The 24,223-nt window shown below is 49.4% G+C and overlaps 1 protein-coding gene across 1 annotated transcript in view; it reads left to right on the top strand.

Moving 5' to 3' along the window:
- CATSPERD (cation channel sperm associated auxiliary subunit delta) overlaps positions 1-23,506 on the top strand; it is a gene marked incomplete at its 3' end in the record, with an annotated part of 42,653 nt that extends 19,147 nt beyond the window's left edge. The window contains exons 8-20 of the mRNA XM_079773075.1: positions 1,867-1,962; positions 4,409-4,491; positions 6,963-7,139; positions 9,431-9,544; positions 10,444-10,533; positions 11,273-11,331; positions 14,332-14,410; positions 15,730-15,782; positions 17,466-17,540; positions 18,305-18,433; positions 19,910-20,090; positions 21,710-21,867; positions 23,269-23,506. Coding sequence (XP_079629201.1) covers positions 1,867-1,962; positions 4,409-4,491; positions 6,963-7,139; positions 9,431-9,544; positions 10,444-10,533; positions 11,273-11,331; positions 14,332-14,410; positions 15,730-15,782; positions 17,466-17,540; positions 18,305-18,433; positions 19,910-20,090; positions 21,710-21,867; positions 23,269-23,506 — 1,532 coding nt within the window. The remainder of the gene's footprint in view (positions 1-1,866; positions 1,963-4,408; positions 4,492-6,962; positions 7,140-9,430; positions 9,545-10,443; positions 10,534-11,272; positions 11,332-14,331; positions 14,411-15,729; positions 15,783-17,465; positions 17,541-18,304; positions 18,434-19,909; positions 20,091-21,709; positions 21,868-23,268) is intronic.
- Between the last annotated feature and the right edge of the window lie 717 nt (positions 23,507-24,223).

Genomic DNA, 24,223 nt, shown 5'->3' with positions numbered 1-24,223 from the left:
AGGGTCCCCCTCCAGGTGGGGGAAGCACACGCCACTATTTTTTCTCTCCCCTGACTTGAGTGGAACCCATTCTCACTTTGCCGCCTGTTCTGCAAAGTGCTGAGGTCCCACAACACCTCAAGGTATGGTTCTCGGATTCTCAAAGAAATAACCCAGAGGGCAGGCTGGGGAAGAGAAGGGTTTATTAGGTCTTACGTACATGTGGTCCAGTGAACGCCACACCACCTGCCGCCGGTGGAGTTGAACAGCTAAGTCCCATCCGGCCTGCAGATGGGCTACTACCTATTGTTTCGCAGCCACCCAGACTTGCCCAACACAAGGTTTTATAAAGAACAGTATGGAGTTTCCTCAAAAAACTGAAAATGGAACTCCCATTTGACCCAGTAATCCCACTCCTGGGAATATATCCGAAGAAACTAGAAACGCCAATCAGAAAGGATATATGCACCCCTATGTTCATAGCAGCACAATTCACCATAGCTAAGATTTGGAAACAGCCTAGGTGCCCGTCAGCAGATGACTGGATCAGAAAACTATGGTACATCTACACAATGGAATACTACGCTGCCATAAAAAAGAAGGAATTCTCATCATTTGCAGCAACCTGGATGGAATTGGAGAACATTATGTTAAGTGAAATAAGTCAGTCAATGAAAGAAAAATACCACATGATCTCACTCATTTATGGATAATAAAGAACATTATAAACTTGAACAAAAAGATAGATACAGAGACAGTAAAGCATCAAACAGACTGTCAAATTACAGGGGGAAGGTTAGGGAGAGGTGGGGGAGATAAGAGATCAATCAAAGGACTTGTATGCATGCATATAAGCATAACCAATGGATGCAAAACTCTGGGGGGTGAGGGCATATATGGGAGTGGGGTGGGGGGGGGCAATGGTAAGATATGTACACATATAATACCTTAATAAAAAAATTGGAAAAAAAAAGAAAAGAACAGAAAGCAGAGGAAACCGGGGCATGCAGGGGAAGGGGGATGTTTTTTAGCATTAGCTGTGTGAACTCAAAACTGCTAGCTGTTTCCTTGACTGAGGAGCTGGCCAGGCTCCCAAAGCCTCATGGTCCACTTACTGATGGCCTTCATGGTCTTCCCATAGGGTGGGCGGGGAGCTGGAGCATGGGAAGGGGCCATGTTCCCATTTACCACACACCTCCTAACTGCATTTCGCCCTCCCCCTCCCCTGCCTTGTGGGACCTTCAGGGACACATAGGCAGCAGGTTCTGAAAGTCACCAGATCTGACGGCAGAGGTCCGAGCCTTCAGTGCAGGAACTGCAGACCTTGTTTTGGGGCTGAGGGTAGGGATTCTAGGAGACGTGTCAGGACCACTCACTTGAGCTTCCCTTGGGCGAGAAAGGAATCTGGAAGTGGCACAGCACCTGTCGGTGGCCTAGGTGAGGGATCCTGGAAGTGCCAGGCCCTGGAGCTCCAGCCCGCCAGCGGGCACAGCCGGGGAGCAAAAGGCAGCCCTCCCTGAAGAGGTGCTGTCAGGAACCTCTGGGCACAGGTGTGGTTGCAAGAGCGCCCACAGTCACAGCCAGCTACCCAGCGCCAGTCAGGCTACCTGAACCCCGTGTTCCCCAGCGTGTAAGAGAGGGGCTCGGGCTGCCCGTTTGAGAGCCCATTCCAGAAAGAAAGCGCTCTTTTTCCTAATACTGGTTACCTGAGTACGCGCTCTGTTCCAGGCGGTGAAGCAGCTTCCTTAAACCTAAGTTCGTTCCGGAGGGTGTTTTACAACATTGCACCTCAGTATTACATTTTTGTTGAATCTTTATCATTTCACCAGTGGACTCCCCATTCCAACATGTGCCCAGGTCTCATGATTCTGCCCTGTTGTCTCTTAGGTCAACTCGTCTTCCCTGTCCAGGTGCAAGAAAGACCTGGCACCTTGTATCCTTCCGTTTTTGATGCCGGCATCACCATCCACACTGTGGCTGCGAGTGCGTATCCAGCCTGCGGGTAGCTTTGTAGCTGAACTCTCCCTTTAGGTCCTTGGTCATTTTTTAACTGGGCTGTTTGCCTTTTTATTGTTGAGTTTCAAGTGTTTTATATATTCTAGATGCAAGTCCCGTATCAAAAATAGTCTCTGCAAATATTTTCTCCCAGTCAATGGCTTGTCTTCCCACTCCTTTAAAAAAATTATTAAGTACACATCATTTTCCATGTCTAGAATCTTTCATATTTTCTAAAGAATAATATTCAAATTCGCAAAAATGACATTCAGGTCTGTATATCTTGTATCTCATCCGACTGCCCACCACTGCCCTAAGGGATCCCTTTTGTCCACCTTACCCCATGGTTCTCAACCGGGGGACACTGCCCGACATATGGAGATGCTTGTCATGACTTGGAGGGGGGGTTATGCCTGGTACCCTCTGGGTAGAGGCCAGGGATGCTACCCAACATCATACAATGCACAGGACACTCCCACCACAAAAAAACAATGGAGCTTGGGTTGAGAAACCCTTAGTAACATTAGTCTGGTCCTTCCCCTACGAACACCTCACCTTTCTACATCAGAAGCTTTTTTCCAGGCTCAGCTTAAGACTTGCTTCTTCTGAAAACTTCCTCGGTTGTTTTATTGTTATTATTTTTGTTACTCCTCACCCAAGGATATATTTTCCATTGATTTTTGAAGAGAGTGAAAGGGAGGGAAGGAGAGAAGGAGAGAGAGAAAGAGAGAGAGAAAAAAACATGGATGTGAGAGAGACACATCAACTGGCTGCCTCCTGCATGTGCCCTGATCAGGGCCGGGGTTCAAACCTGCAACCCAGGTACATGACCTTGACTGAGAACCAAACCTGTAACCCTTCCGTGTGGGGCCGACTCTCTAACCACTTAGCAACACTGGCCAGGGCTCCTTGGTTGCTTTTTTCCCAATTAGCAATAATCAGATAAACTGCCAAAACCGGTTTGGCTCAGTGGATAGAGCGTCGGTCTTCAGACTGAAGGGTCCCAGGTTCGATTCCGGTCAAGGGCATGTACATTCGTTGCGAGCACATCCCCGGTGGGGGATGTGCAGGAGGCAGCTGGTCGATGTTTCGCTCTCATCGATGTTTCTAGCTCTCTATCCCTCTCCCTTCCTCTCTGTAAAAAATCAATAAAAATATTAAATAATAATAATAATAATCAGATAAACTTCATTGGCTACGATACTGCCACTGTGCAAAACTCCTTGGTTGCTTAAAAAAAAAGAATAAAAATATACATTGGATCTTATTACCCTCTTTCATAAAATCTCTTAATGGTGTCCTGTGTTTCCTTGGAACTTTGTACATGCAAAAGATCAGAAACAGCCTCAATGTCCATCAGTGGAGGACTGGTTAAGTAACTTAGAGTTTACCCAGGCGCCAGAAAATCAACCAGCCAACTACATCCATGTACACAAAAGGAAAGGAAAAAATTAAGTTACAAAGCAGCTTGGAGGGTTCCAGAATATGATCCCAGTATATGCAACTATCAGAAAAGATGTTTACTAAAATGTTAACAGTGGTTACCTATGTCAGGGTTCAGTAACCCTAGCCTGCAGGTCAAATCTGGCCCATAGCTTGTTTTATTGGAACAGTCATTCACTTACGATTTGTCCAGATCTACTTTCAGAGTTGAATACTTTTTTTTAAACCCTCACCTGAGTATATGTTTATTGATTTTTGAGAGAGAGAGAGAGAGAGAGAGAGAGAGAGAGAGAGAGAAGAGAGAGAGAGAGAGAAGAGAGAAGAGAGAAACAGTGATTGGTTGCCTCTCATACGTGTCCCGACCAGGGACCAAACCCACAACCTAGGTATGTACCCTGACCGGGAATCGAACCTGCAGCCTGTTGGTGCACGGGACGATGCTTCAATCAACTGAGCCACTGGCCAGGGCAGAGTTGAATACTTTTAACAGACATGACATGACCAGCAGAGCAGAAACTACTTGCCATCTGGTTCTTTGCAGAAGTTTGTTGAGCCCAGTCTAGATGATGGAATTTGGGGTAATTTTAAAAAAAAACATCACTTTATATTTTAAATATTTTTGTCTATTAAAACAGGCCTCATTTCTTTTTTTTTTTTAAATATACTTTATTGATTTCAGAGAGGAAAGGAGAGAGAAACATTAACCTTTTGCTCTCGGATGTCGAGTGTGACTCGACATGGTTAGCATCGGTAGCAGGAATCGAGAAAAAAGCAAGCAAGTGCAAAGGGTTAATGATGAGAGAAAATCATTGATTGGCTACCTCCTGCACTCCTCCTACCAGGGATTGAGCCCAGAACCCGGGCATGTGCCCTTGACTGGAATTGAACCTGGGACCCTTTAGTCTGTAGGCCAGCACTCTATCCACTGAGCCAAACCGACTAGGGCAAAAAAAGCCTCATTTCAGTGTTCTGTCTTATTGTTTTTTTCTAGATGAAAATGCACTGGCAGTTTTAACTCAGGAGGATAGTTTGTATTATGGCAGCCTGGGAATCCTGACAAGTTTCATAATCAAAGTAGGTAAAATCAAAGTTAGGGTTATTCCCGGCTTTGTTCTCAAACTTCCAATATTCTCTTTTGTTGTTTTGTTAGTCTTCGCACAAAGGTATTTTTCCATTGATTTTTAGAGAGAGTGGAAGAGAGAGGAAAAGACAGAGGGAAACACTGGTGTGAGAGACACGGATTGGTTGCCTCCTGCATGAGCCAGACCAGGGCTGGGGAGGAGACTGCAACCAAGGTATATGCCCTTGACTGGAATCAAACCCGGGACCCTTTGGTCCACAGGCCAATGCTCTGCCCTCTCAGCCAAACTGGCTAGGGCTCCAATACTCTTACTGGAGGCTAGAAATTGCTCTAATTATCAAAATAGTAACAGTATTTTAATAGCAGAAGTAATAACAATAATTTAAATTAATATCATTATTAACATTAACTTAGTAGTAATAGTAATTTTTATAGTTATTAAAATAACTAGAAGCCCGGTGCACGAAATTCGTGCACGGCAGGGGGTTGTCCCTTAGCCCAGCCTGTACCCTCTCCAATCTGGGACTCCTGGAGGGATGTCCGACTGCCCGTTTAGGCCCGATCCTGGTGGGATTGGGCCTAAACGGGCAGTCGGACATCCCTCTCACAATCCAGGACTGCTGGCTCCCAACTGCTTGCCTGCCTGCCTTCCTGATTGCCCCTAACCGCTTCTGCCTGCCAGCCTGATCACCCTTTAACCACTCTGCTGCCAGCCTGGTTGATGCTTAACTGCTCCCCTGCCAGCCTGTTTGCCCCCAACTTCCCTCCTCTGCCGGCCTGGTCACCCCTAACTGCCCTCTCCTGCAGGGTTGATCACCTCCAACTGCCCTCCCTTGCAAGCCTGGTCCCTCGCAACTGCCCTCCCTTGCAGGCCTGGTGCCTCCCAACTGCCCTCTCCTGCTGGCCATCTTGTGGTGGCCATCTTGTCTCCACATGGGGGCAGGATCTTTGACCACATGGGGGCAGCTATATTGTGTGTTGCAGTGATGATCAATCTGCATATTACTCTTTTATTAGATAGGATAGAGGCCTGGTACAGGGGTGGGGGCCAGCTGGTTTGCCCTGAAGGGTGTCACAGATCAGGGTGGGGGTTCCCTTGGGGTGTGGGGCGGCCTGAGCGAGGGGCCTGTGGTGGTTTGCAGGCCGGCCACGCCCCCTGGCAACCCAAGGGGAGGCCCTGGTATCTGGAATTTATTTTCCTTCTACAATTGAAACTTTGTAGCCTGGAGCGGAGCCAAGCCTGGGGCTCCGGCAGCCATTTCTGTGGCAGTTAATTCACCTTCTACAATTGAAACTTTGTAGCCTTAAGCTGAGCCCGGCCAGGGTGTGCAGGAAAGCTTTGCTTCCCCTGTTGCCGCTGGCAACCCTGGCCTGCTCTCTCAAGCTCCATTCTGCCGCCATTTGTTTGAATTTGTTTACCTTCTATAATTGAAACTTTGTAGCTTGAGTGGAGGCTTAGGCCTGCAACGGCTATGGAAAGCTTGGCTTACTCTGTTACCTGGGAAACCTTGCTCTCTGTGGCTGTAGCCATCTTGGATTGGGGTTAATTTGCATACTCACCCTGATTGGCTGGTGGGCGTGGCTTGGCTGGTGGGCATGGCTTATGTAGCGGAGTGATGGTTAATTTGCATATTACCATTTTATTAGAGAGGATAGCAATGACAGCTAAAACTTACTGAGCACTTAGAATATGGTCTAACCATCTTCTGACTATTAACCTCATTTAACTTTGACCATCATCTTAAGAAGCAGACTCTTAAATTGTTCCCATTGGACAGATGGTCAAACCGAGGTGCAGAGAGGTAAAGTCATTTATCCAAGGTTACAGAGGTATGGAGTGGTGATGCTGGAATATCTCACAGTACATTTTGCTTATCTAATTTTATTTCATCCTCACAACAACCCTACGAAGGTGTCAATATCATTCAGCTTTTACAGGGAGAAACTGAAGTTCAAGTCCCTCTCTCTCCGAAGGTCCCGTAACTTCTTTGCAACTGAGCCAGAAAAGTCCCCCGGCTGTGCCGACTGCTACTTCAGTGTTTGTCCTGTTACATCTACAGCCACCCTATTTCCTAAAAGTTGCCTGACAGTGGAGTTAGGACAGGATCACTGGTGTGGGGCATTAGCACCAGAACTGTCTCTTTGAAGCCTTAACCCTGACATTCTGATGACCAGCATTTTCTGGGGAGAGATCCTGTGGCTTTTCCAACTCTCCAAGCAGGTCCATGACCTATTAAGAAATTCCACGGGTAGCCTCTCTGATAGGAAACACAGTTTCCATGATTAATTTAAACACAAGGGAGGAGTAAAACTTGAGTAGGTGTCTCAACAAAGCGTACCTATAATTTTGCTGTTTGTTTGTTTGGTCTACCTTCTTTAAACCCAAATCTTAAGACAAAATTTAAATCCTCAAAAAAGAATTAGAATGAACTGATTTCAGAATCACTTTTTTTTTCTTTTCCAGTTTGCACACCAAGACATCTGGTCCCAACAGGCAGCCCTGATGTTCACTGGCCTGGGGATACTTGAAATCCTGACCCCACTTCCTGACTCGGAGTTTCCAGCTTTTGATTTCCAGAAGTGCCCCGTGAATATCCAGGCAGTTCTCATGGACCCTCAACTCCAAGTTGACGTCTGCAAAGTATGTGATCATAACTGTTTAGCTCCATATTCAAGACACTAAAAAAACCCCACAAATCCCAGAGACCCAGAGTTGGGCATCTGTGTCCGGCAACCACATGTCGAGCTCCAAGTAGGGTTGGCTGCCTGAACTTCACATGAACAACTAGATTTGACAGTCAGCCACCACTGCCCCAAAGGCTGGCACCCACATCTTGTAGGTAGTTTCCTGTTCGTTCTTTCAAATAGAAACGTATTTCACTTTTAGTAGATGCTCTTTGTAACAAGGAAGTCAACAAACCCTCAAATTGCTCAGAAGAGAAGAAAGTAAGAGATTTGGTTATCCAGACCACAAGCAGTTAAATGAACAGTCTTGGCTCCACAGAAACTTACCTGGAGCCCCCAGGGAGGGAGATTCATTTGGGCTCAGGCTATCCGTGAGCCATGGGGGTCAGCCTTGACCTCCGTCAAGCAGACTAATTAAAGAGAGGAAAATCATAGAAATGGAGAAATATGCACATATCAATTTGGACTCATTATTCTGCAAGTGATGGAAAATCCAAACAAATGGCCTTAAACCAGAAAGGCAATTATTGACTCTAGGACCAAAACATCCAAAGGGGGAAGACTTCAGGTGAGGCTTGATCTGGTGTTTGATATCATGCCACCAGGAGCCGGCTTCTTTCCACCTCTCCACTCTGCCTGCCAGGATGTTTCATGCTTTCTCATATCATGGCAGCAAGCTGCAGCCAACCCTGAAGACCTGGCATCCTCATGCTGTACCCAGGCAAGAAAGGGGGTCTCTAGCCCTAGCTGGTTAGGCTCAGTGGATAGAGCGTTGGCCTGCGGACCGAAGAGTCCCAGGTTCAAATAAGAATATATATTTAAAAAAAGAAAAAGAAAGGAAGGGAGGGAGGAAGGGAGGGAGGAAGGGAGGGAGGGAGGAAGGGAGGGAGGGAGGGAGGGAGGGAGGGAGGGAAAAAGAAAGAAAGAAAGAAGAAAGAAAGAAAGAAAGAAAGAAAGAAAGAAAGAAAGAAAGAAAGAAAGAAAGAAAGAAAGAGGAGAAGAGAAGAGAAGAGAAGAGAAGAGAAGAGAAGAGAAGAGAAGAGAAGAGAAGAGAAGAGAAGAGAAGAGAAGAGAAGAGAAGAGAAGGGTCTCATCAGAGTCCTGGAGAAGCCAAGAGAAAGCCCAGCATGTCTCCCACATCTCATTGGCTCATAGGGGATGACATACCCATTCCTGAACCAATCACAAGGTTAGGATGAGCCAATCAGAATTCACTCCTAGAGACAGTGGTGTAGTCAGTTCACCCCACGCCACATATCCAAGGATGTGCAAGAGGGTGATTTGCCAAAGGAAACTCAGGATAGTCCCAAAGGAAACTGGGGATACACTCAGGAAGGGGGAGCAGCTGCTGGACAGAAATAGTAAAATGTCTTCTTTAGGCTCCCAGAATCCATCTTTGTAGTCCCTAGAAATCACATGGTCAGAAATACAGGAAAGTTTTTTCTAACTTTATTTTTAAAGTTTTTTCCAGTTTTAATGAAATATTTTTTTAAAAATTATTCATTGATTTTAGAGAGGAGAGAGAGAGAGAACTATTGATTTGTTGTTCCACTTATTCATATACTGTATTCATTGGTTGATTTTTGTATGTGCCCAGATCGGGATTGAACCCACAACCCTGGCATGTGGGGACAACGCTCTTACCAATTGAGCTACCCAGCCAGGATTAATGAGATATTATTGACATACTATAGAACATTATATTAGTTTCAAGTCTACAACATAATTTGATGTATGTTAATGTTGTAAAATGCTCACCACAGTAAACCTAGTTAACATTCATCACCACACATAGTTATAAATTTTTTATTTTTATTGATTTCAGTGAGGAAGGGAGAGGGAGAATCATTGATAGGCTGTTTCTGCACACCCCACACTGGGGATCCAGCCCGTAACCTGGGCATGTGCCCTGACCGGGAATCGAACCATGACCTCTTCGTTCATAGGTAGATGCTCAACCACTGAGCATGTCAGCCGGGCCAAATTTCTTTTCTTGTGATGAGAATTTTTAAGATCTACTCTTAGCAACTTTCAAATATGCAATAACTATTGTTAACTATAGTCTCAGTGCTATACATCACATCCCTAGTATCTTATAACTGGAAGGTTGTACCTTTTGACCCCCATCACCCATTTCGCCCACCCAGCGGGGTGACCGCTGACCTCTCACCTACTTGCCCTTTTCTTTTTGGGGAACAAGGCTTGATTTCATTTCATTTCTTTTTTTTTTTTTACATTTCTAACTAGGTGGAAATACTGCAAGGAGACTTTGACAATAAAATGTATACCATTGATATGAACAGCAAATTGGAGTTGACCGCCATGATGATACCCCGGCCAGGCACATCCCCTGTCCCACTCGTAAGGACATCTCCTTATCTGTTGGACAAGTGTTTCTTCTTTTCCCTTAGATGTGTTTTTATTGACTTTAGAGAGAGAGGGGAAGGGAGAGTGAGAGAAACATTGATCGGTTGTCTCCTGCACAACCCCCCGCCCCCACTGTGGACTGAGCCCACAACCTGGGCATGTGCCCTGACCAGAATGAAGTCGGCGACCTCTCAGTACAAGGGACGATGCTCAGTGCACTGAGCCACACCAGCCCGGCTGGACAAGTGTTTCCAACACGTGATGTTCCCAGCGTCCTTGACCTCACGCCCTGTACCCATTGTCCCATTGTTCCCAGACTCCCATGGAGAGAACTCACTCACGAAACCCATAGAACCTGTCTTTTTCTCCTCAACTAGCCTCTACGTGTCCGGGCAGACGGAGCCGTGTGCCAGGGCTCCTTTCACCAGATCTCCGTGCCCCATTCTCTACCCTTCAGCTGCCCATGTGCTTTCTACAAGTTCCTTCTCTTCTTAGCAGAGCCTTGACCCACAGCCTTCCCTCACGCAGCGGGAGTGCTGAGAATCACGGGTGTCCTGGGCCTGGAACACAAGTGTCCAAGCCTGGAAATTGGGGGGGTAGATTAGTGTAAGAATATGGGGGTCCAGCCTGCCAGGACCAGGGCCAGTGAGGGAACGCCAGGCTGGCGCTGGCTCTCATCCAGAGGTCTCTCATCTGGGCCTCCCTCTGCAGATCAGGCCGCGGCTGCTCCTCGCTTGAGGGCCGGGTCTGGGCCCTGCAGCAGCAGCTCAGCAGCTCGAGGCTTAGAGGCCACAGCTAAGGGCTGTGGATGAGGTGGGGGGAACATCTGGGGATAGGACTGGCAGCTGCATTTGCTGGTGTCACCCCTGATGCCCCTTCTGTCCCCACCCCAGGCCATGGTGAGCAATCCCCACGCTTTGGGGCTTAATGTCTTCAACTACGAAGATGGCTACACCTATGATGGGAACACCAAGCACAGGCTGGTGAGCCGCGCCCACGCCCCACACCAGGATCAGTGAGGTGAAGGGCACGCCTGACCGCCCCGGCCGAGTCCACGCCCATGGTCCTTTCTGGGCCTGACCCTCCTTCCTCCTCTCCTTCCTCGCACGCACCTGCCTTAGGTGCTGCAGGACTTGGGGGAAACATTCCCAGCTCATCCCCAACTCAGGCAGGCAGCACTCACCTAAGCAAGTGACGTCATTAAGGGGACACTGGGAGAGCACAGAGGACATGGCCGGGAAGCTCACCCAGCCCCAGGAAGGAGGAGGTCCCTATTAGCTGGTAACTGAGGTGTTAGAATGGGGGAGCCACGGGGACGGGAAGGACTTGGATATATGGGCCGGGGGTCTGTAGGTCTGAGCCAGGCCTCATGGGTCGCATCACAGCATTTGGACTTGTGCACAGAAGCCTGGGATCCCCAACTCAGCCAGGCAGGATGCTTTGGACCAGTTCTTGTCACTTCCCGGAGAAATGAGACGGGGAACAAAGTTACACCTCACACTATGTCCAGGGCAAAGGCAACAGGGAACGAAGGAGCTGGGGTGGCCATTTCCATGAGCTTTCAGAAGCCTTTCATGGGAGAATTAGAACCAGGAGAGGCCTGGACGGTCTCCGGGCTCCTCCTCCCAGGGCCCCCTCCTCCCCCCTCCTTCCCAAACCCCGAGCTTGGGACTGACCCAGGCTACCCCACTGTGGCACCGGGTTTTCTCTCTCATCCCACAGAACATTTCCCTGAAGCAGCAGCAACACTGGGGCAGGGCTGACCCCAACTTCACCTCCAGGTATGTCATTACTCAGACTGGCGGGCGGCCCCAGGATGTCTATGGGGTTCTCTTAACAGGAGCCAGGAAAGCAAAACCAAGTTTGAGACGCCCCCTTTCATGGAGGATGGTAAGGCAAGAATGATTAAAATCGGGAGGGTGGCCCGGCCGGTGTGGTTCAGCCATTGAGCATCGGCCTAAGAACCAGGAGGTCATAGTTTGATTCCTGTCAGGGCATGTGCCCGGGTTGTGGGTTCAATCCCCAGTGGGGGGCGTGCAGGAGGCAGCTGATCAATGGTTCTCTTTCATCATTGATGTTTCTATCTCTCTCTCCCTCTCCCTTCCTCTCTGAGATCAATAAAAAAAATATTTTTTTAAAAAATAGGGGGGATAAATGATGATGGAAGAAGATTGGACTGGGGGTGGTGAACAGATAATACTATAGGGGATGTATTATAGAATTATATACCTGAAACCTATATAATTTTATTAACCAATGTCACCCCAATACATTCAATTTTTTTAAAAAAGAATGAGGGGCCCAGCCATATATTGCTCAGTGGTTGATCATCAACCTATGAACCAGAAGGTCACGGTTCGATTCCCCATCAGGCCATATGCCCGGGTTGCGGGCCCCATCCCCAGTGTGAGGCATGCAGGAGGCAGCAGATCAATGATTCTCTCTCATCATTGATGTTTCTGTCTCTCTCCTTCTCCCTTCCTCTCTGAAATCAATACAAATATATTTTTTAAAATAAAATATTTTTTAAAGAATGCTGAAAACACTTTACAAATGACAGTTCCACAAAAATTAAACATAGAATTACCACATGATCCAGCAACCCCACTTTTTGGTACATACCCAAACGAGTTGAAAGTAGGGTTCCAAACAGATACCTGCACCCCCACATTCACAGCAGCATTATTCACAAAGGCCAAAAGGTGGGAGCAACCTAAATATCTATTAACAGATGAGTAGATAAACAGAATGTGGTTCTTTTACACAAGGGAAGCTTATTCAGCCTTGAAGAAGAAGGACATTCTGACACCTGCTACAGTGTGGATGGACCTTGACCTCATGCTCAGTGAAACAGGCCACACACGAAAGGACACATATGTACGATTCCGCTTGTAGGATGTCGCTAGAGTAATATACTTCAACACAGTATGTCTTAATTCTATCCATAGACCTTTGTAACACTACATTATACAATTGAAATTTATCAAGAGAGTATAATTAAATGTTCCTGCCAAATTATAATAATATGCAAGGTAATGGATGTGTTAACTTTTACAATGTGTACCTGTATCAGTCAATCATCACACTCTACATTCTATACTTTAAATATCTCCCATTATATTTGTTAATTACACCTCAATAGAACTGAAAAAATATAAGTATAAAGTAAAAAATAGAACTTTGTGTTCTCTACTATAGAATTATGTTTCTCTTGTGCTTGTGGTAAATTCATTGAAAAGCCACCTTATAATTTATGTATTTAGCCATAAAAAATCAGTTCTCCCAGTAGAAATGTTCAGATCACACCCTCAGACCTTAAATCCAACAGAACTAGAACTCAACAACAACAAAAAGCAACAACAATACCAAAATCTCCTTTACTTGGAATTAAGATGCACCCTTACAAATAATTCCTGAGTCAAAAAACTCATGAAATACAGCTAAAATATACTCAGAGGAAAGTTTATACCTCAAGCACTTTTGTCATTAGGAAAAGATATAACTAAAGATAAATGAACTAAATATTTAACTTAAGGAACCAGGGGAGCAAAAAAAAAAAAAAAGGAAATTATGAGAAGGGAATTAATAATTATATGATCTGAAATGAATTAAATCGAGGGCAAAAAGACAATATAAAGTCAAAATGAAACATAAAGCTGGCTCTTCAGAAGACTGGTGCAATAAATAAGACCCTATAATCCTGATGGATGAGCAATAGGAATAGGAAATGAAGATAAAAGTATGAATACAGAAGCTACTTTTAAAATGAGAAAACATTATATGAAGCTAGGTGATAAAACTGAATGTCAGATTTTTTTTTCTGTTAAACCTCACCTGAGGATATTTTTTCCATTGATTTTTTTTTTTTTTTTTTTTTTTTTTAGTAAGAGTGGAAGGGAGGGGAGAGACAGAGAGAAACATTGATGTGAGACACATCAATTGGTTGCCTTCAACACATACCTTGACCGGGGCCGGGATCAAGCCTGTAACCAAGGTACGTACCCTTGACTGGAATCGAGCCCACATCCCTTCAGTCCACGGGCCGACTATCTAGAAAAAACTGGCTGGGCCAGATGTTCTTTTCAACAAGTTATCTATATATATGAAAGTCTAAGTCTAAAGTCTATGACATGCACTGACCACCAGGGGCACTCTCAACACAGGAGCTGCCCCCTGGTGGTCAGTGTACTCCCGCAGCAGGAGCTCCGCTCAGCAGGGCAGGGATGAGCCACCTGCCACTTGGCACACTTCCACACCCCTCAGGGGATGTTAGCTGCCAGCGTCAGCCTGATCCCACCGGCCACGCCGAGGGACCCCACCGGTGCACGAAACCGTGCACCAGGCCTCTAGTTTAAAAATAAACGTTGACTCGCACATGCACGATACCTATGAAGCTCTCACTGGCACCAATCACACGCATGTGTTTCAATCTGTCACTGTCAATCATGAATTCGGTTGACACTTCTATTATAGAGAAATGGTGAATAGTGATATCAAAATATTTCTTCTAATTAATTTCCTTTCAATGTGCACAGGTTCGTGCCCCAGGCCACTAGTTATAAATAAGTGAACAAAACTGATTCAAGAAGAGGTAGACACTCAAGGGAAGATGGGGTCACCATATGTGAGCAGAAGTCCTCAGTCAATATTCTGGTGTGCCAGAATGGATGGACAGATGGACAGGCGGATGATAGACAGATAAACAAATAAGATGGATGGGTTGGCAATTCTTTCTACTGCGACACCCGTGTGCAATAACCAACACTCCCTTTGCCTTACAGCATAGAGAAGCCCACCATATCCACCATCACTGTGGATATAGCCAACAAGGAAATTTCGTGCGTGGACCTCAAGCCGCTGGTATGTCCAAACCTTTGCTGTCCCTGTCCTTTGTCATGAGTGTTAGGAATAATGGCAGCAGGCCTCAACTGACTGTCCCCTGAGGGCCTGGCCAAGCCCACACACAGGATGTGGGAAGGCAGGTGGTCCTCTCCCCATTGCTGGGTCACTGCCCCTCCTCCGTTAGCCCCCAGGGCTGCCGCTCGTGACGGACCACCCTCGGAGCAGGTGTATTAATCCTGGTCCTTGTTGGTCAGGTACCGTCAGCCCCTGGTGACTCAGGTAACAGCTCCTAAGAGAAAAAACTGTGGTTCTGGATTGGTTGGTTTGCAATGGAGGACTGTGTTCTCAGGTGAATATTGGCCATCTTTATGAACTAGCCAGCCCTCGGCAGGGGGCGGGGGGGGGGGTCCTGTCAGCAAGGCCCCAGGTGCCAGGGCATCAAGATGACAAAGAGAAGACAATATAGTTACTGCAGTGGGTGAGGGCACCAAGAAGATGGACCTGAGGAACAGGACACCCTCCTTGGCTCAGTGGATAGAGCGTTGGCCTGCGGACTTAAGGGTCCTGGGTTTGATTCCAGTCAAGGACACAAGCCTGGGTTGCAGACTAAATCCCCAGTAGGGGGCGTGCAGGAGGCAGCCGGTCAATGATTCTCTCTCATCATTGATGTTTCTCTCCCTCTCTCTCTCTCTCTCTCTCTCTCTCTCTCTCTCTCTCTCTTCCTCTCTGAAATTAATAGAAATATATATTTAAAAAGATGCTAAAGTATATATTGTCTATTTACCACAATTTTTTAAAAAATTGATACAAATCTTGCATTCCGTTTTATGGTTAAGCCCATGTTTGTCTTAAAATAAGGTCCCTTTTCAAATAACAGTCTCCCTGTCCTGTGGGTTCAGATTCCCTAGTCGATCACTGAGGGTGCTCCACACCCCGTTTCAGAAGCACATCCCTAGGGCTGTCAGGCTGACCCCATATTGGTCTTCCTCTTTTCTCCTTTCTGTTTATTCATTGTAACCTCTTCCTCCCTCTCCCTCCCTCCCTCCCTCCCTCCTTTCCTTGAGCTTTGTATCCCAAACATCGTGCTGAGTTTATAAACTGGGTTCTGGTCTCTTCAAAACTCCTAAGAGGTAGGTCAGCCGTGGGGGGGCCTCAGCTGTGCCCCCGTGCTCAGCAGCTCTTAGGGCCTGACCTCCGTGGGGGCCATAGTCACAGTGAGTTCCCGTGCCAGGGTGTCCCCGACTGGTCTTCAGTGTGGCTGGGCTATTCGTGGCCCTCACAGATCCGGTTCTCTCTCTCTCTCTCTCTCTCTCTCCCCCCCCCCCCTCTCTCTCCAGACAGCGATCATTTCCATTGGCTGTGACTTGAAGAAAAAGATCGTTGTTCAGAAGTAAGTGTGTTGCTAATATTGGGGTGGGGGGGGAATGGGGCATAGGGATGGGGTGGGATTGGTCATCGTGGCTCCACAGTTGCTGAAGTTGCTGCTGCATCCTGTGTGCCTGTGTCTCTGCTCACCATTTCCGCCATAAACAGGCGCTAGTCTATACTGTTAGGTGAGGTTTGAGTTTCTTGCCCAGTGGTCCTCCTCCTTCACCAACTCGGTGACATTCACATTTCCTCCTCCTCCCTAGTTATTTGGCTCATCCTAGTCCTTCCTTTGAATTCCTTAATTCCTCATTTTAATCAAAATCATGCCAGGTTTTTTGTTTTAATTGCTTGATGAATAGTTTGGGAACTTTGCCTCCAGTATCCATCATTACCCCAGGGAATGAGGCCATGAGAATCCAAGAAAAAAATAAAGTCTGGCCTGGCCGGCATGGCTCGGTGATTGAGCATCAACCTATGAACCAGGGGGTCATGGTACGATTCCAGGTTAGGGCACATGCCCAGGTTGCAGGCTCCATCCCTAGTGGGGAGTGTGCAGGAGGCAGTCAATCAATGGTTCTCTCTCCTCATTGATGTTTCTATCTCTCTCCCCCTCTCCCTTCCTCTCTGAAATCAATAAAAATATACTTAAAAAAAAACAACACCGAAAAAAAACAAAAAATAAAAAAACAACACCGAAGTCTGAAGATCGGCCAAATTACCAGCCTTTTGCCCTTCAGGCAGAGTCTGGGTAGAGAGGGAGCCCTAATTTGCAGCACTGCCAACCCCCCTGGTGTAAATACTCCCAGGGCACTGATGTCTGGCTGCCCCATGAGCCATCCACAGGGCTCCCGATCCTGCAACTTTGCAGTCGGCTCCAGGGCCCATCAGGACCGGACTTGAGTGCTCCCTGCACAAGGCAATCACACGCTCAGGTGATGACACCCCCCCATGGAAACACTTTATTGGAGCAATAAATTACTTACTTAGAACATGTGTGCAGGAAAGGTTCTTAACACAATATTTAAAAACTTTTGCCTAGAGAGTGGGAAGATATTTGCCACATATGTAACCAGCAAAGGACTTGTAACCAGAATTTATAAAGGATTCCTACAAATCAATTTAAAAAGGGAGAGAGAAAGCCCTGGCAGGGAGTTCAGCTGGTTAGAGCGTGGTCCCAATATGCCAAGATTGTGGGTTCGATCCTGGTCAGGACACATACAAGAAACACCCAATGAACGCACAAATAAGTGGGACAGCAAATCAGTGTTTCTTTTTCTCTCGCTCCCTTCCTCTACCTGAAAATCAATAAATTAAAAGAGAGAGAGAGAGAGAGAGAGAGAGAAATGAACAGACAAAAATGGGCAACGGCACGTCTAAACAAGAAAAGAAGGCTGACGAGCATGTGACTCGATGCTGAGAAGTTCGATCCTAGGCCCATGCAGGAGGCAACCAATAAATGTGTCTCTCTCACATCAGTGTCTCTCCCCCCCTGTCTCCCCTGTCCCTCTCCCTCTGTTCCATTCTCTGTAAAAATCAATGGAATAATATCCTCGGGTGAGATAAGCCTGGAACATCTCAGAGAACCAGAAAGTAAGAAAGGGCTCCAATACCAAACCAACGGGGCATATATGTCAACGGGAAGAATTCATGCTGCTTCAGTTCTGTGTGGGGTCAGCAGCTTCTCACCCCCTTTTGTTGCTTTCAGCGAAATCTCAGCCTGTTACAAAGGCAACCTGGACCCCGTGGCCCTCCAGGACAATTACAGCTACATCATCGAGAAGTGAGCCAGAGCTTTTCCTTCACCCCCTCCCTCCTGTGACCACCCCCATCTTACAGACCCTTCCCAGCGCCCGGCCACCTGCTCATCAGAGCTAGGAGAGTTGGCCAGACACTGTCAGCCAAAGCAGGAGGGGGTGGCGAGCCAAGGTGCACCCCTAAGCGGGCATGGAAGGGGCTCAGCCTTCTTAGCCCCGGGCTCGGGGAGCCCCTCTATGCTGGTGCAGGTCCCCCGCTGTGAGAAGACATGGCCTTGGATACAAGCCAAAAGTCGGTCAGCTGTCCAGGGCCACAGCCAAGGACAAAACTGGCGCGGCTGGGCTTACTGACCAGTGTGGCTACAGTCAGACCTCATGAGGCACAAAGGAATGTGTGAGCCAGGGGTCTCCACGGAAAGAGAAGCAACAGGCTGTGTGAGGGAAACACACAGAGAAAGAAAGAGACGGCAGGGGAGGGAGGGAGGAGGCGGGAGCGGGAAGGCACACGCTTTTCCTATTAAGGCCTTTGAATGCACCTGCATTGGGGAGGGCACTCGACTGAGTCCAACTGATTCAAATGCTAATTTCATCCCAAAAACACTCTCACGGAAACATCAGAACAATGTCTGACCACACCCAGGTTCTGGGGCACAGCCCAGTGGACCCGCAAAGTTAACCGCTGACCCCCTCCTCAGACTCCCCTCCACTGGAAGCAGCTGAGCCTGGGAGGAGGGGGTGGGGGCATCGGGGCTGCCTGGAGGGACCTCACCCCTGCCCCCTCTCTGCTCAGGGAAGCCTACGACCCCAACTTCCAGGGCCAGAAGGCCACCGAGGACCTGTTGGTGCACTACCCTTACGAGAAGCTGGGCTGTCCCCTCCTCATCCACTACGACAGCCCCTGGAAGCCCGTGGTGGAACTGTAAGCTCCCTGTGCGGCTGGCGGCCTCGCTCCCTGCTCCCCGCTCCGCCTGGCCCTTCAGGTGCCCCCATCGCCCTTGGATAAAGCTCAGTCTCCCCCTCAGCCCTCTCCACCCGTCTCTCCACCCCCCCCCCCACCGGCCCCTCCAGGCCCCCGACCCCCGGCCCCTCCAGCCCCACCGGCCCTTTGCCCAGCTGTGCCCTCTCCCTACCCCGTTCTTGCCTTTCCCCCTTAGCTCTCAGCTCAGACAGCCCCTACGTGCCCACTGTCTTACCTCCCGCGGCCATGACAACATTCCAGGGACTGGGGGGCTTAGACATCAGACGTGACTGTCTCACAGTCCTGGGGCCCCAAGTCCAAGAGCAAGGCGTCAGCAGGGCGGGTTCCCCGAGGCTCCTGCGCCCCACGGCCTCCCTCCCGTGTGTCCTCAGGCGGCGGGAGCCAGTGAGCCCTGCGTCTCCTCTTCCTCCGGGTCAGGGCCCACCTCCAGAGAGTCACCCTGGGGGTTAGGGCTCCAACATCAGAATTTGGGGGGACACACTTCCGTGTCATTTCTACGTTTTTACGGGTGATGGATGGTCCAGTAAGGTCACTTCAGCACAGGCCCCGGGGGCTGGCCAGGACTCTGCGGTGGCGGAAATGCCCCATCACCCTGGATCACCCAGTGGGCAGCCAGGAGCTCCACGCGGCCACTGGGCACCGGGCATGCAGCCTGGGCACCGGGCGTGCCTGTTGCTTGGTGGGAACTAATTGAAAGGAGCACATCTGCGGGGCACACCCCCTGACTGCGTGGTGGGCGCCAGACGGCACAGCGCACCTGTAAGCCTTAGGCTCCTTAGCGCAGCGCGTCTCAGTTCACCTGGTCTCAGTCCACGCCCAGGCAACGGCCCAGGCCAGACACACAGCCTGAGCCCCTGGCCGAGGGACCAGTCCCCACTCAGAGCTGCCACCTGGGGGGGGTGTGAGCGGGGTGGGGGCAGGGAGGGTCCTGTCCGAGGAGGTAAGCTCCACGCTGGCGGGAGACAACAGACCGGGTGTCCGAGCCACAGCGGCTTGGCTCGGCCCTCACCCCCAGCCCAGATGGCTCCCTGCTGCCGCTGGCAGATGCGGGCAGGAGACTCTCAGACGCTGGTGTGAAGGGTGTCACTCATGGTTTACTCATTAATTAATCGATGTCTCTGACAATGACATCATTCGGCGATCGGACGTCACACCCGTTTCTCCCAGGCTCTGCTCATTTGTCTCCTCCCCAGAGATGCCTTTGTGTCCACCCCACGGAACACCTCAATGCCTGCCCCCCGCGCCCCCTCCCTGTCCTACCTGCCTCTGCTGCGTCCACCTGTTGACCATCCATGAGTGTCATTGGGGGGAGGGGGGCTCCTCTTTGCTCTGCTGCTCGCACGCCCCTAGAAGGGTCTCCTAACCCACGGGGCTGCCTGCCTCCCTGCGCCCCAGCGCTCTGTGCGTGCGTCCTAGGTGGCAGGCGGGGAAGTTCCAGGAGATTGTGGAGGCCGAGTACGTCTTGGTGGAGGTGAACGGGCTGTTCACATACACGTACTCCCTGACGGCGGACACCGCGCTCTGCAGTTCCCAGCCGCAGAACTGGACCACCATCCGGGAGGAAGCCCAGGGGTCGTCCTTCTCCTGGGACCGAGAGGTAGCAGTTACTCCTCCGTTCTTTCCACGCAGGTCACCAGTCCGATGGTGACCACAGAGCGCGCGAACCCAGTTAGGGTTCTCTGGGTCCGTCTGGCTGCTGTCGCAGAACACCAGAGCCGGGGGCGATGGACAGGAACATTTATTCTCTCCATCCTGGGGGCTGGAGGTCAAGGTCAAGGTGCTGCAGACCTGGTGTCTGGTGAGAGGCCACCTCCTGGTTCCTAAGTGACTGTCTTCTCCCTGTGTCTCACGTGGCCGAGGCCGAGGGGCGAGGGAGCTCTCGGGAGGGCCTTTCGTAGGGGCACCGCTTTAGCATCTAATCTCCTCTCAGAGTCCCCATCTCCTCGCACCATCCCCTTGGGGGTTGGGTTTTAACATGTGAATTTGCGGGGTGAGGGGAGGGGAATACCAATATTCAGTCCACAGCAGGTGGGGAACACAGTGGGAATGTAAGACCTGTGACTCCTTTGGGAATCTCTCCCAAGGGCTTTCGGCCAAACATTCAGAGCTGTGGGCATTGCTGATCATGTTCTAGAACCATCCAAATGCCCATTTCTAAGGGGCTGACTAAATTCGCCATCTGTTCTGCTCAGCGAGCATTTCTATCATGTGCATTGGTTTGTACACAACGGACACGTAAGGACACCATGTCAGGAAATGGAAGAAATGGCATTAGTCCTTTTGGGATGCACATTAATAATTTCCATCGACGGAGTCCCTCAGCTCCAAAGCACAGGCACAGCGCAATGCAGCAACGCTACCAACGGCGATGCTGGCTCCCACACCCGGGCCCCTCCTGCCTGCGGATTCTTGGCTCCTTTTTAAAATCCTCACTGAGGACGTGGGGGTTTGTTTCAGTGATTTTTTAGAGAGGAGAGAGAAACACTGATGTGAGAAACCTCCATTGGTTGCCTCCCCTACATGCCCCGACTGGGGGTCAAACCCGCAACCTAGGTATGCTGGCCTGATTGGGAATCGAACCTGCAACCTTTTGGTGCATGGGACGATGCTCCAACCAACTCAGTCACCCAGCAGGGCGTGGCTCCTTTCTTTATACCCCCTTCTGTCATGTGAATTTGGTCATCTGTTTTGTTGGTGACATGTGTGTGGGGTTTTTTGTTTTGTTTGTTTTAAATATATTTTATGGATTTTTTACAGAGAGGAGGGGAGAGGGATAGAGAGTTAGAAACATTGATGAGAGAGAAACATCGATCAGCTGCTTCCTGCACACCCCCTACTGGGGATGTGCCCGCAACCAAGGTACATGCCCCTGACTGGAATCGAACCTGGGACCCTTCAGTCTGCAGACCGATGCTCTATCCACTGAGCCAAACCGATTCAGGCTGTGTGGGTTTTTTGTGGTTTTTTTTTTTACCGATGTGAAATTCACAGAACACAGTGGGTTTTAGAGCGCACACTCATTGTCTTGTACATTCACAATGTTGCACAAATGCCGGGAAAGCAGAGGGAGGGGTGAAGCTGCCTCCACAGGGATCGGGAGCACAGGGCCCACCCAGCGAGCACGGGGCCCTGGCCTGCACCCTGGGTGGTTGGTGAGCAAGGGGGACTGACTGTGGTGCTAGCAGGCCAGTGGGCACACCCCTGTCCTCCTCCCAGAACTACGTGAGCTGCCACGACCCCAACAATGACGCTCCCTTGCAATGGCCAAATGTCCCATATCAGATCCTGGGAGGCCCAACAGAAAACAAGATCATTTTCGACCAAAGGAATGGAATCTATGTCTTTCTCATTTCTATCGTGGATCCGTACTACAGGTGAGTAGGGCGGGGTGGGGGAAACCACCCTGTGCCCGGGGCCTCTGGGAACGGCTGGGCACATCACACGTGTGGGAGACCCATTCTCCCAACAGGGGCCAGAGTCGCCCTCTCGTGCCATGTCTGGTGATGTGAAGGAGCCGACTCAGAAATGTTCAGGGATTCTGCAAGCCAGTGGACTTGAAATTGGCCATGGTGGGAGTATTTACACCAGGGGAATCAGCACACACTATCAACCAGCACTCTCCCACCCCAGAGCTGGTGGTTGAACACTTACCATCCATGAGGACTGAGAACCTCCTTCAGGGGTCCTCGAACTTTTTTTTTTTTTTTTTTTAAATATATTTTATTGATTTTTTACAGAGAGGAAGGGAGAGGGATAGAAAGCTAGAAACATCGATGAGAGAGAAACATCGACCAGCTGCCTCCTGCACACCCCCTACTGGGGATGTGCCCGCAACCAAGGTACATGCCCTTGACCGGAATCGAACCTGGGACCTTTCAGTCCGCAGGCCGACGCTCTATCCACTGAGCCAAACCGGTTTTGGCGGTCCTCGAACTTTTTAAACAGGGGGCCAGTTCACTGTCCCTCAGACCATTGGAGGGCCGGACTATAGTTTAAAAAAAACCTATGAGCAAATTCCTATGCACACTGCACTTATCTTATTTTGAAGTAAAAAAACAAAATGGCAAAAACACCCGCATGTGGCCCGCGGGCCGTGGTTTGAGGACGCCTGTCCTAAGTCACACCTGGTGTGCTTATCTGGAGCATCAGTGTCTCCCACTGAGAAGGGAATTATGGAGGCCCATTCTCTCCATCATCTATCCCTTTAAGACAGGTACAAACTCCACCCCCCAAAGCACGTGGAGACCCTGACTTCCCTAGAGGCCCCACACCCTGGACCGGAGGGACTAGCTCTGAGATGGCACTGGGCAAAAGGCACAGGGGTGGGGACACCCAGAGGAGAGGCGGCTGGCTACCTGTGAGATGTCACCTCCTCCTCCTTCACCTGCTTCCGGTAGAGCCCTCAGCGAGCTCTCCCATCCCCTGGGCCCCTCCTGGGGCGCCCTTCCGGCCCATCCTGCTGGCCGCCAGCCTCATGGATGCCTGTGGCTGTCCTGCCCCCTCTGCTTCCACGCTCTGATGGAACCTGGGCACGGAGCAGGGGGCCCTTTGTCCCCAGAGCAGGGGACTCCAGGCGTCCTGGGGGTGGGGGGACATGACCACTGCCAAAATACACAAGAGGAAGGCAGACTCAGGATGGATGAAGTTGAGTGGACATATGTGGGACTTGCTGTCCTGGTGCCGGTCCAGGGCCCTCATCTCGGTGTTGTTTTCTGGGTAAAGGCAAGGCCCTTGAAGGCAGTGCCCCGTGGTCTCTCCCCACCCACCCCTTGCAGCTACTGTCACCTGACAACCGCCTTCAGCGTCTACGTGTACGGGGCCTTCCCACTGCCCTTCCTCATGCCTGAGATCACCATTTTCCTGCTCATGATTTCCATCCTGCTGTCTGTGTGGCTGGCCTACATGATCCCCAAACTGCTGCACACGGAGCTGGGCCGCAGGTTGACAGGGTACTGGGTCAGTCTGTGCAACAGGTGCAGAAGGTCTTGTGCGTGTTTCCAATGTAGGCACTGAGCGTGCACTGGAGGCTCAGAGTTGTCATAATAAAGTGCATACGAAACAAGCAGGTGGCGTGAGCATCAGTCATGGGTGGGGGTTTCCTGACACCTGTTTGCACTGCTCTGCCTTCCTCAATATGCTGCTGTCGGGGTTCCTCTCAATGGCAGCACCTCCATCGGCTGTAACAGTCAGGAGGGGGCGGCCCAAGCACTAATCAAGAGGAGCGGGTGATGCAGACCAGCAGGCACACGTGGAGTGACAGGCGGGCCTCAGCAGAGCGTGAGACAGTGACATGTTGTTAGTGAAGGTTAAGACCCAGGAAAAAGCAGTGGAGTCTGTAGGCTGATGAAATTCCATATCTGTGTTTATAAACCCTAACACATGTACAAACAAACATAAATAGGCATGTTTTGTATAAACATGAATAAAATTGAAATGCATGTTATTTATACATATGCATGAGGTGATGTGCACACATGTATACATACATATCTATACACGTGTGTATGTATGTGATATATAGGGATATGTGTGTATATGCATAGGTACATATAATAGGTACTAGTGCATATAGTATGTGTACATATGCACGTGCATGTCTGTGTACTATGTATACACTTATGTATACATACATATAGTATGCACAGACAAGTATATATGTGTGTGTAGAGAGGTAAGCATATACATTTACATATATATACTTTATTATGGCTGTGTATATACATAAGCATG

Source organism: Cnephaeus nilssonii (assembly GCF_951640355.1).
Source record: "Cnephaeus nilssonii genome assembly, chromosome: 5".
NCBI classification, from domain to species: domain Eukaryota; kingdom Metazoa; phylum Chordata; class Mammalia; order Chiroptera; family Vespertilionidae; genus Cnephaeus; species Cnephaeus nilssonii.
Note: the sequence above shows the minus strand (reverse complement) of the source record. Positions and strands in the feature narration are given on the sequence as shown.